The 12,500-nt window shown below is 48.0% G+C and overlaps 2 protein-coding genes across 2 annotated transcripts; one reads left to right on the top strand and one right to left on the bottom strand.

The window, feature by feature from the left end:
- Positions 1-238: 238 nt before the first annotated feature.
- Positions 239-2,656, bottom strand: SMIM7 (small integral membrane protein 7). Its single transcript, XM_032093028.1, has 5 exons — positions 2,588-2,656; positions 2,173-2,214; positions 2,036-2,088; positions 1,336-1,426; positions 239-920 (listed from the first exon to the last, which is right to left on the bottom strand). Exons 1-5 carry the CDS (start codon positions 2,611-2,613, stop codon positions 905-907), a joined length of 228 nt encoding a protein of 75 aa, XP_031948919.1. The 5' UTR covers positions 2,614-2,656; the 3' UTR covers positions 239-904.
- Positions 2,657-2,749: 93 nt separating this feature from the next.
- On the top strand, positions 2,750-9,430 carry TMEM38A (transmembrane protein 38A). Its single transcript, XM_032092922.1, has 6 exons — positions 2,750-3,000; positions 4,997-5,153; positions 6,109-6,293; positions 6,778-6,865; positions 6,972-7,089; positions 7,345-9,430. The coding sequence occupies exons 1-6, from the start codon at positions 2,877-2,879 to the stop codon at positions 7,570-7,572; spliced, it is 900 nt and encodes a 299-aa protein (XP_031948813.1). The 5' UTR covers positions 2,750-2,876; the 3' UTR covers positions 7,573-9,430.
- Positions 9,431-12,500: the final 3,070 nt, after the last annotated feature.

Below are 12,500 nucleotides of genomic sequence, written 5' to 3'. Positions count from 1 at the left end.
GAAACTGAAGCTGTGGAAGCCCCACTAATAGTTTACAGTTTGATTTAAAGAATACTCAGCACTGCACTCTCTTAAATTATCTTTGTGATGATCCTGGGGAAAAGCTGGTGGTCAGAGAGGCCAACTTAATGTAAATAACACAAGAATCAAGACAGATTACAAGACTAGCTACTATTTCCCAAAATACACCAATACAGAATCAATTTCTCCCATAACAGAATGAACACAGCATCAAATACACATTTTACCATTAAACAGAACAACTTTATTCAACCAAATCCAAGATTATTCCAAAATTATCCCTTAACATAGGCTTAGAGAATTATTTTTGCCATTTTCCCCCATTCAAAATCCCTTACATATTGCTTAGGGGAAAAAAAAAAAACCTCTTTGAAATATCAATTTTAAAAGTGCTTTTTTTTCTGGAAAAACAGGGAGAAGGTGAGAATGACTTTTTTTTTTTTTTCTTTTCTTGAATATTCCTTTTCTACTCCTTCAACAAAATTAATGGAATAGTGAGAAGTTACAAGACCACTCTGCCCAACTTTTACACAAAACTGAGAACTAAGGAGTGTGACTTGCAGGGGGGCTGGACAGGGGTGACATGAGCTGGCACAGCCCGAGCTGGGACTGGCAATGCAGAGGTTTAAACTGGGGACTGCAGCTCCAATTCTCCCTTGCTCCCCACTCTGGGCTTAGAAAACAAAGTTTCTCTTTCCGTGAAGCTGAGATAATTTGTGTGAAGGTTGTGACTCAAAGCCCCAGCAGAAGGGACCTGGAGGGGATGAGCATGTCCCAGCTCCCCACGAGCCTGGGGCTGCAGTTGGAGAGCATCAGAATCCTTTAATTCTAGAAAAGTTTGTTCCCAGCCAAAACTCTCTTCCAATGTGTTCATGGGTGGCTTTCAAGATCCAAATAACCTGAGGGATGCAACAGGAAAAAATGTAGATGAGAAACAGTCACACCAGTGCAAGGCTGATTTCATCTGACTAACTTGGTGGGTTTCCACCCCACCCCAAAATGAAAAATATCCTCAAATTTAAATCCAGGTGATGTTTGATTTAAGCAACCCCCAACAAGCAACACTCTGCCCGAGGCTGAATGACTCAGGTGCTGGCACGGGTGGTTTTCAGGCACTACAGGTGCCCACATTAGCAAAACAAAAAGTGAGATCAACCCATATTTAAAAATTGAAATAAAGAAGTGAAGTGCAAAAGAATTATGGAGTAATCGAGTGGGAGAGAAAGAGATGAGAAGAGAGATACATGTGCAAGAAAAATGCCAATATATGACTTTCTATAACCAAGTGATGAGACGCTGCACAGGGTAACTTACACAATCATGCAGAACATCATGAAGATATTCCACAAGGCAATGAAGATTCGAAAATACCTGAGACTCAGCAAGAACTCTCTGATATTGTCACCTAGAAATCAAGAGCAGAAGCCTTTGATATGAAAAACACACCTGACAAGCCACATTTTCAGTGCTGCCTGAAAATCACAAGCAGCTCTGAGAGGAAAAAAAATATTAAAAAAAAAAAGAGAAAAAGAGTTCAGACTGAAATTTGAGGTTGTAGGTGAATTATGGATGCTCTGTTCAGTGCAACTCTGTAAGGACACGTGGCAAAATACCCAATAAATCATAAATAAGGGGTTACACTGCAAAAAAGGGAAGACCAGTTGTAGTTCAAAGGCTTCCTGGGATTTTTAACCAGCAAACAGAGCTACAAGGGAGCACCACAGGTGTATCCACATGGAAATGGCAATCAGGGAGTGAGCAGTGTTACCTCTATAGCACAGGTACCTACAGTCAAAAATAATTAAAGAAATGTGCTTTTTGTGTGTGTGTTTCTTCTCATTTCAGCTTGCAAATTAACAAACCAGTTATTCCACCCCCAGAGCAATTCACATCCAACAAAAAGGGGTGGAAAACTGCGGTTTGGCCAAGGATTTCCTCCAGAAAAGCCCGTTCCTGTGCGTGTGCAGGCGGCCCAGGGCAGGGCTGTGCCCGGCTCCCGTGTCCCCTCCGTTACCGGTCGTGGGTTCCCTCGGTTCCTCTCCGAATCCCTCCGTGTCCCTCCTCCTCCTGCGGGGCAGAGGAACCGTGTCAGGCAGGTGAGCCCCAAAAAAACCCTCCCCGTTTCTCCGCCCGCCCTCCCCGTTCGCTTACAGCCTGAAGTTGAGCACGGCACCGGCGTTCACCAGCAGCGTCCTGCGGGAGAGACGGGGAAGGAGAGGGGAGTGAAGACGGGGAAAGAGACAGGGGGACGGGGAAAGAGAGTCGGGGAAGGGAAGTGAGTACGGAGGAGGAGGGTTGGGGATGGTGAAAACGGGAGGAGGAAAGGGGGAAGGGAAGAAGGAGACGAGGACGGGAAAAGAGGGACAGGGAAGGGGAGTGGGGCCGGAGAAGCGGGTCGGGGAGGGGGAACGGGGATGGAGAGGGGGAACGGGACGAGAATGGGGACGGGAACAGGGTCGGGTCGGGTCGGGTCAGGCTGGGCTGGGCTGGGCTGGGCTGGGCGGGGCGGGGCGGGGCCGAGCCGGGCTAACCCGACCGAACCGCTCCCGGTTCCCGACCCCGGTACCCGCAGAGCAGCAGGTCCCCGATCATGGCTCCGGCGGCGGCTCCGGGGGCCGAGGGGAAGCGGAAGGGGCGGGCGCTGCCCGGGCCGGCGGCGCCTGCGCTCCCCGCGGCGGCTCCGGCACCGGCGGCGGCGGCTCCGCGCCCGGACACCCGCGGGGAGCGAGGGGCCCGGCCCGGGCAGCGCCGGCCGCAGCTCCCGCAGCCCCCGCAGCGCCGGGACGGGCCTGCGGAGCCGGGTCGGGAGCCGGGAATCGAGAACCGGGAGCTGAGAGCCGGGATCCGGCGCCGCGATGGATCTGGCGGAGGCGCTGCCCCTCGGGGAGCTGGCGGCCGCCTTCGCCGCGCTGCCCGTGTTCCCGCTGTTCGACACCGCCTATTTCATCATCTCCGTCCTCTACCTCAAGTACGAGCCCGGTGAGTGCGGCCCTTGGCCCGGGGAGGGGGTCCGGGGGTGGCTGCGGTGCCGCTGCGCCGGCACAGAGCCCGCACTGCCCCGCACCAACAGGTCCTGCCAGCTGCCCGTCCCTGTCCTCTGCCGCCTGTCACAGGCGATGCCACAGCCCCGACACCTGTGTCTAAATGTAAAGCAGAACCCCCACCCACGAACCCGTGACTCTGATTTTGAAAAATAATCGTGGATTTTGTTTAAGACCGGATTCCGGCCGCACTGAGGTATTTGAGTTCGGTCACTTGGCTGCCACCCCAGGACTGAAAGTTGCGTTTCTGGCCGGTCCCTTGGCTTGAAGATTTTTGTGGCAGTACCTTCCTCCTATTTAAATACAAAAGGGCTGGATGTAAAACCTTGGTTTTTCCCACCCTCTGGACCATGCCCTGAGCTGTTCTCAGGCTCCATAGCTGACCTTGCCTTGTTTGTTCTCTTGGGCTTATCTTGCACAGATCGATAGATCTGCGCCTTGGCTTTCACCTTCTTCTTGTCACAGCCTGGCTGTGCTTCGGTCTTTTCCAAACGCCACTTTCCCTCTGTGTTTTTGACAATGTGTGCACCCTTCGTGCTCTGCTTTGAGCAGTTTCACTGTAACTGCCCAGTGACTGAAGGGAAAACCAACCCCGAGCTCGGCAATGATTTTCAAACCCGGTGTTTTGCCACCTCGGAGCCGTACAAGCCACACGCTGTTCCAGTTAAACTCCCTATAAACAAGTGCTGGGTTTTCCAAGCCTGATCACTCCCAGCTGCTTTCCAGCATGGAGTCCTGAACCGAACAGTTAACAGGCAACCCTCACAAAAATAGTTTTTAAATATATGCCAGCCCAGGAATCCACTTGGGACTGGATGAGGCTGGGGTGTACTTTTCCCCAGATTCCTACAGTGCTCCCATCCCACATCTCCTGGGCTGAGGATCAGTGTCAGGACAGAACCGTCCTGTTTCCTCCTTGGAGACAGCATGGCTTCGTGGAGCCAAGGAAAAACAAGCGTTACTAAATTTAAGCCTCAAGCTAAACCTCAGGTTCCTATAGAACCAGTTTCATGTCTCGGCTGTTACAGCTGTCCCGCTGCCGCTGGGTTTTCAGCTGGTTCAAATGTCCCCGAGGATGGAAGACCCTGGGCACTCAGAGCTTTGGCTCATGTTATTCCACTTACTGCTGTTTAAGGTGGACCAGGTAATCCTGTTGACATAACATTTTTAGCATTTTCTCTCTTTGTCTGCTCACTGAACAGAGTTTTGTGTCTGAAATGCCGCACGAAGGATTCTGGAGCAATTTAAGTTGATGAAACAACCTCACAGAATTTATGTTATCGGGAGGTTTCCCTGGAAAAGTACAAAAGTGGATGAAAATTGCTACAGGAATTTAAAAAAAGTCCATAGCAGGTTGTGGGAGGAGACCACAAAGTATTTCCAGACTAGTACAGGAGTAGGGAAGAACCCTCAAATCCTCTTCTCTCAAATAAAGATTAAGATTTCCTGTTCTATTTTTGCAGGTTATCTTATGAATGAAAGAGATGAACAGATTGTTCATGAATTGTAGAGGGCACCTAGGTTTAAGCAGTGGAGAGAATGGTACTAGTATGCATTTTATTTTTAGACTGTAAAAAGACATTGATTTCAAGGGAAAAAAATATTCTTTCTGGTAGCAGCAAATAAAGGAGAGAAACTCTCAGCCAGTTCATAAACTTCTAATGACTCTGTTCACGTGAAACCTTTGGGGGTCCACAGGCTGTGATCATTTATTGACCATCGCTGGTACTTGTTTGGGCTTCACACTTTTGTATTTTGTTTTACTTTTCTTTGAGTTACTTTGTGGGAGAACACGCGCCTCGAGCCTCTCTCTTAGTGGGTCTTGAAGTTCCTGCTTAATTGCTAGATCCATCTTCTCATTGAGGCTGGACTCGATGGCCTTGAGGGTCCCTTCCAACACTGGTGACTCCGTGATTCCCAATATTTTTTCACAGGAGCCGTGGAGATGTCCCGGAAGAGTCCTTTTGCCTCCTGGCTCTGTGCTATGCTCCACTGCTTTGGGAGCTACATCCTCGCTGATCTGCTGCTGGGGGAGGCACCCATTGGCTACTTCAGCCACAACTCCAGTGTCATCCTGGCCACAGGAGTGTGGTGAGTCCCCTCCACCCTTCCTGATGTGGCACGAGACGCCCTGGCTGTGCCCAGAGCTCCGGTGAGGAGGGAGACGTGGAGGGAGATGTTCTTCCTGTGCGACCCAGCTCTGATCTCGCTGGGATTAACTGGGGAGAGCAGAGGTGGGGTAAGGAAGTCTGTGAGGCTCTTGCATTCCTGGCTCTAGTTCCCAGTTTCCCTGACCAGTTGCCTAATGCTGTGATTATCTGGGCTGGGGCACTTCTATTCATAGCAGCCACTGCTGAGCCAGGGCCAAACCGCAGGAGCAGCAGCACCCACTGATCCCACACAGAGTGAGGAGTGGCACATCCTGAAGATTTGAGGGCACTTCATTCGTTGTGTTGGTGAAATGTCCACAAATTAACCTTTAAGTCCCTCGGTGTGTACGGGTTGTAGGTACTTTTGTGTGGCAGAATGAGCACTGTTGGGAAACGTTATGAATGAAATTTTCATAAACAGAAGCCTCAGAGTAAATCCCTCAGCCACCTACTTTTCTCTACTTGAGAAAATAAAGAGAAAGATCATCTTTCAGGGTTGAAAAATATGGGAGTCTTCTGGAAAAAAGAGCATTTGAAATCTGTCCTCTGTCTGTAACGTCATGTCAGTATATGTAGCTTCTTCTTGTATATGAGCCGATGCTTCTGGACCGTACAAGACACAAACTTCTAAAAAATTCTGAATTAAAATTATTGGTTTTTATTCAAGATGGAGTATTAGTAGTGAGGGCTCTCTGAGTTACTGAGGGCTCACTGAGTTGTTGCTATAGAGAAGCTTTGCTGTATGCTGGTTTCCTTTTAGAATTAACTATGAAATTAAGAAATTTTTTTGGTTTTAAATTTTTCTCCTCCTTCACCCCCACCTGCCATAACTCAGTCTGCCACACTACCCCTCTCTGCATATCCCAAATCAGAACAGATCTGTGGTCTTTTTGCAGGTACTTGATGTTCTTCTGTCCCATGAACCTCTTCTACAAGTGTGTCAGCTTCCTGCCCGTGAAGCTCATCTTCGTGGCCATGAAGGAGGTGGTCCGAGTGCGCAAGATCGCAGCCGGGGTGCACCACGCCCACCACCTGTACCACCACGGGTGGTTCGTGATGATGGCCACGGGATGGGTCAAAGGTGACACCTGAGATGCTCCAGAGGCTGCAGGGAGGGCTGGGACAGTCTGGGGGCAGCTCAGGAGAAGCAGCAGGGAGGGGATGTGGGCTGGGTCGCTCAGGTTCCCAGCACACAGGTGTTTGTGCATCCTCGTGGAGTGGTTCAAGATCTGGAGTCAGGAGTTCTTTATTCTTTCCCCCGCGGTCTCTGACCTCACCTGGGTCTTTTCAGGGGGTTCTGCCGGTCAGTTTTCCTTTAGAGTGTGTTTAGAGCAAGCATTTGAGCATCAGTAACTGCAAGAGGCAAATGTCCTTTCCCTGCATCAGGAACCACTTGGTAGAAAGACAAGAAAGTGTTTGCCCTGCTCTATTGGTTTAGGCTAACTTTTAAATTTGGGGAGAATGTTGAGAAGCCTTTGTCCCCCTGTGTTATTCTTCTCCCTTGAGGATCCAGAGCCCTCTGCTGTGGCACTTCCAGCTCTTTGACAGGTTTCTCTGTCTCACAGGTTCTGGTGTGGCCTTGATGTCAAACTTTGAGCAGCTGCTGCGTGGGGTCTGGAAGCCAGAAACAAATGAAATTCTTCATATGTCCTTGTAAGTCCTCAGCCTGGAAATTCCCAGTCAGACCAAGAATAGAATGGAAAGAACCAGTCAAGGCTGGGTGCAAACCTTCCAGGAAACCTCTTTCTTTCTCTTCCAGCCCTACAAAGGCCAGTCTGTACGGCACAGTCCTCTTCACTCTGCAGCAGACTCACTGGCTCCCCATCTCTGAGGCCAACCTCATCTTCTTTTTCACCATGTTCATGATAGTTTGCAAGGTAAGTTTACAGCAGCTTTGCTGCCAGCAAATTACAGAACCTGAATTGGGGATATTTGCCTTCCTGAGCCACTACAGAATTCACTGGCTGTAGGATCTGCTTGGGGAATTCAAGGCTGAATTCTCCATCATAGAAGCAGATCCTTGTGTCTCGAGTCATGCAGCAGCAGGGACTTTCTCTGGGGTCAGTAGAATGCCCACTGGTCAGTATTTGCTTGCTGTGTGTGATCTCTAAGTGTCCCCTGTTGCCTGGCAGGTTTTCATGACGGCCACTCACTCTCACGCCTCACCTTTTGCTCCGCTGGAAAACCTCGTCTGCCCCGTTCTCTTTGGCTCTGTTTCCAGTGGGCACCCAAGCCACCACCACGACCACCATGGGGCCTCCCACGAGGTTTCCCACCCTCCTCCTCCTCCTCCTCCTGCCAAGTCCAAAGAGGAGCTGAACGAAGGCACAAGGAAACGGAAGGCAAAAAAAGCTGAATAAAAAAGCAACGGCACAGAAAATAGGCCAAGAAAATTCTTCCAGAGCGGAGTCTCAAAGCCACCTGTGACCTCCTTTATGCTCCAGTCCTCCTCTGTCAGACTCCAGAGGAGAGGTGGAAGCCAGGACACTGCCAGCCGGGTCCCTGAATTTCATTTTTGCTCTCTGTGCTGCTGCTTGCTTCTTGGTCTCTGCCTCTCAATTCTGATCAGATTTTCAGGGATTCGTAGGTTTGTGCCAGGGTGGTAAGTGGGTGCCAGTTCCCAAGCTGTCAGCAAATCCAATGCAGCATTTTCAATTGTTGTAAAATCTTTCACTGTGTTTATTTATGAATGGGGGGAATGGTTTGTGCTCCTGCAACTCTTTAAGGTCCTTTGAATTTTCATTGACCTTTCTGGAGTCTGCCAAAACAGCAAACTGTTACGACACAATCAACGTGGAAATCAGGTTTCATACTCGAGGAAATTGAATGGCCTGGTATGAGCCTGGTCTGACTTTTCCCAGCTCCCACACCTGCCATATCTCCAAGTAATGTGACATTTTATATGCAATAAGGACATGGCCTTTGGCCGAGCCAAACCCCGTTTCCCTCACCTCGGTTCCCTCTGATTCTAATGGTCAGGACATTGTAATTTGCTTAACCAAGTCTGTGTTTGCAAGAGCTCTGAAGCTGTGAAGTGCTCCCAGTGCCATGCGTTGGCACTGTCAGTATCCTAAACTGTGTGTGGCATTGCTGCACGTTGTTAGTGAGTGTGTCCCACCCCGAACCTGATCCTATTGAAGCAGCGGAGAAGCATGGCTCTGGTTTGTGTGTAATCCTGTGGGATACAAGAAGAGTGTGTGTGAGTGTAAGTATTTATTACTATTTATTTATAATTGCCAGGGCACCTAAGTCATGGACCTGAATCTGGCTTTTTTTTAACATTGCAATTGGAACTTCTAATGATGGCCCTGAGCCCACAGCCGTGTGCTGGTTTGGGCTTGCGGTGATGCTGGTGTGCTACAGGACAGCCTGAACGCTCCCTGGATTCAGGAAGCAACCTTTCCTATATTCTTAAATTAAGATAGAAAGGCTGAAGCAGTGCATTTTACACCAGCTGATAAAAACTACTTTAAAGGACTGATAAAAGCACATCAGCTGAAAATACTGATTACCTTCTGTAGGTCCCCTCGGGCCAAACTGCTGGGCTGTGAGTGCAGCTTGTGCCCAACGAGTGAAGAATGTGAACTGCCTTGCATGGCTCAGGAGGGGTCTGTCAGCTCATTCGTGTTCTGCTTAGTGAACACTGGCTTTTAGAGTAATTCAAAGCTGTTCTTATAACTGATTTTGTTCCTAAAAATGGCATCTTCCAAGGGCTGGGATGACCACAGTGAGAGTGGCAGGCCTGGGGAGGTAGCACTGGGCTCCCTCAGCAGCATTTTCCATCCCTAGCTGTGAGGTTTGCTGCTGTTTCCCTTCCAGCTGGGAATGGCAACAGGATTTAAGAGAAGTGGGGGTTTGTGTGTGTGTGTGTCCCTGTTCAAAATTGCAACTGACGGTTAATGAAAGATAAGAAACCATCCTTGTGTACAAGCAGAGGAAAGCCAGTAGGAAAAGTCAAATGATCTGTGGGCTTGGGGTTTGACAGTGCCTTAATTTTGTGAGTTTCCCTCCCCTTCAGTGGAAAACAGGAATTCTGCCTGACAGAATTCCACTGTCTGGTCCTGCAGATGCTGCTCTACTGGAACCTGATGTGTCACGAGCATGCACGAGACTCTAAATAAGTGTTTTATGAGATGTCTGATCCAAGGGGAGCTTTGTTTTATAGAAGCCGTCAACAAATAAAAATTGTAAAGTGACTGATTGTCCAGTGGCACCTGAGGAAATCTGTGTGTTTGTTTTACCCTCCCCAGTCCCAGCAGCCACCCAGGAGCTCTGTGTCACCAGGACCTGGTGACAAAATTATTCTCGTTGAAGAAGGAGATCAGACTTTATGTCCTACAGCTGTGCCTGAACATGTTATAAATGGAAATAACAGGGTAAAAGCTGTTTGTGGTGGTGTCCTCTGAGCAGCCATCCTCAGATTTCAGGGAAGGAAAGAAGGAAATTGAGTCCTTTGGTGTTTATACCAGTTTTCTCTATTTTTCCTTTTGTCCCCTACAAGGGAACAGGGCATTCACCTGGGAGTGGTAAATGTACACACACTCACAACCACACACACAATTCCAGCATATTTATGTGGAGTATTGGTATTTAAAAATCTGAAAAATAATCCAAATTCCCTGCACGAGTGTGAATATTTAGCGTGGTCCTGTAGCTGCTGCTCTGCTCTCTGAGTGCAGAGGCTTTGCTCTTCAGAGTCTTTGGACTCCGAATCAAATCGAACTGAGTCAAATCACAGCTTCTAACCAAGCACAGAGAGAAGAAATATTCCAAAGGAGGTTAAAATTTAAGCTCTGTACAACTTCAGAGTACCCAACAGGAGTGGGATTAGTTTTGAGAAGACAACGGCCACAGAAGAGTCACAAGTTCCATTTTGTGAAGCCTTTCTCAGTGAGAGAGATGGAACCTGTCTTGAATTTCCATGGCTCAGCACTGACAGTCTGGTACAATTCCAGGCTGGTGTCCTTCATCCCAAGAAGCAAAATGGGCCTTTGAAAAGCAGCACCTTTTAACCGTGGCTGCAGGGAGACAGGGCTGCTCCAGCACCTTTGGGAAGCCCCACCTGACCTGTACAGATACTTCCTTCCTTCAGGTTCTGCTCCAAACAGAAAGAAAATGGGAGTGAGGTGTTTCCTAAAGGGATGGAGTAATTTGTTTCCACAGCTCAGAGCTGGAAGTGATGAGGAAAGCATGACACAGCCAGTCAAACAGGAATCTGCAAAGGCCTGTTTATATTTTGAAGGGTTTCTCTTGTCTCCCCCCAGATTTAACTCTTTTAAAATGTTTATAAACACCCCTTAATGTAAAGTAGATGAGAGTATCAGTTGCATTGGAAAAGGGAATTTCCATTGGTATGATCCACCAATGGAAGAGGTCAGTGTAAGTCTTACACTAAAAAAACAACTCAAAAAATAAGGGATTACAATGTTTCAGGTGGTTTAACCATTCTCCTGCCCCGTGACATCCAGTTCAGGGTTATTTTGCTCAGGACCTGTAAATGAACAGGCTCATGAGAGCAGGTATTTCATGTCCTTTGAAGAATCCCACGATGTCTCTGGAGTGTCTGGCTCCACAGAACATTCCCAGCTCCCAACTCTGCTGCAGCCCAGGGCAGGACAGGAGCCTGCCAGGGCTCAGGGGCTCAGACTTCCACGGGACAGACGTCATTCCCTCCAAAGATGTCCTGATCTGATAACTTCTGATACTGACTCCAGTGAGACCAGGCTAAATTTAGCAGTAGGTTTAATCCTCAAAGAGGCCCTGGGTGCCTGCTGGGAAAAGCAAATGTTTCAGTTGCTGTTTCAGCATTTCATGTGGATTGACAGGTTTCCCTTTCCTGTTGCAGAGCCAGACCCGATGCCTGCAGCTTTTTCATCGTGGCAGATCAGCTCCACAGACAGGGAAAGCTCTACAGGCCTTATGTATTTGTAATTAAAAAAACCCAAAAAACAACAACAAACAAACCCAGAGAATAGTTTTACACAGGGCACTAATAATTCTTCACAGTAAATGAAGTAACAAAAAGAGGAGGGCATAGGAAAGAATTTCTGAAGAGTTTCTGTAAGAAAGGGCAAAGCCAGTACAAGAGCACCAAGCCAGAGCAACCAGGGTTCTTGGTTTCCACTTTTCCTTTTGTTATTGATGCCAGTATTTACATTGTTGCACACTTTGTCCAAAGAATAAACAAATTATATAATCCAGTGAAGCAGAAAGACCCAGAGGATAAAGATGGATGTTCCCTTGGCCATCTCCTGAGCTGTACAGTTGTTCCTTTTAACACTTGCCAGGCGATCAGCTGCCAAATGCCTGCTCCTTCCTGAAGCCTGTTTCGTGGTGATTTAAGGGCACACAAAACCACTAAAAATTAGAGCTTTATGTGTTTCACAGTAGCACAGCTTTACCTGGCCCTTAGCTATGATTCTCTGTTTTATGGTTCTTGTGCTGTTCTTAAGAGGATGTAACTGGCTCCTGCAAGGATGATAAGGAAGGTAAGGCTGGGATAACATGGCATTTCCTATGACCTTGGATACCCAGGATTTTTGCTGCAGCAAAAATTTTTCTCTCAAGATATTTTAATTCTTTGCCCAAATAACGAGAAATCAGAATATACATCCATACAAGACTTTCCAGAAAGCTCCCAAAGATAGTTTGGATTTAGTGTGAGCTGCTTCTATCCAGGAAGACAGGACACAGACAAGGCGAACCACTCACAACAGAGAAATGATACTGTTGATGCCAAATCCTCTGCACAGTGGGTTGATATTTTCCTCCTTAGGATGCTCTTAGTATTGGCCCCAAGGCATCTGCCCATCCACCACAAGGAAATGCCAATTAAAAGGGTTTGAATTTCATCAGACATCAACATGACTTGATAAACACACACAAAATTACCTCCCAGCTAAGAATTTAATCCTGCTCTGAACGCAGCAGTCTGTGAACAAGCTGTTGGGGGCTGATGGCTCAGGGAACGGGCAGAGAGTGAGAAATCGGTTCCCTGTCATGCCAGAGCCCACGCTGCCATCCTGAGTCACAGTTGCTACTCACTTCACCTCTGTGATGACATCTGTGACAAAAAGATGTTGGTAGTGCTCAACAGTCATGAATACCTTAGAGTCTGGTCTCTCTTTCACACTTGTGCATTTGCATCTTTCACACATTACCCTTAGAAAAAGTGCCATTTATATTTCCTTATCTGCTTCCCTTACTTGCCAAAAGCGAATTTGGGGAGGGAATTTTTTAAAGAGCTTGTGAATGTCAGGAAGAATCGGTGTGAGACAGTGATTCCATC

This window comes from Corvus moneduloides, chromosome 28 (genome assembly GCF_009650955.1).
Source record: "Corvus moneduloides isolate bCorMon1 chromosome 28, bCorMon1.pri, whole genome shotgun sequence".
In the NCBI taxonomy this organism is placed as follows: Eukaryota; Metazoa; Chordata; class Aves; order Passeriformes; family Corvidae; genus Corvus; species Corvus moneduloides.
This window is presented reverse-complemented; position numbering and strand designations above follow the sequence as displayed.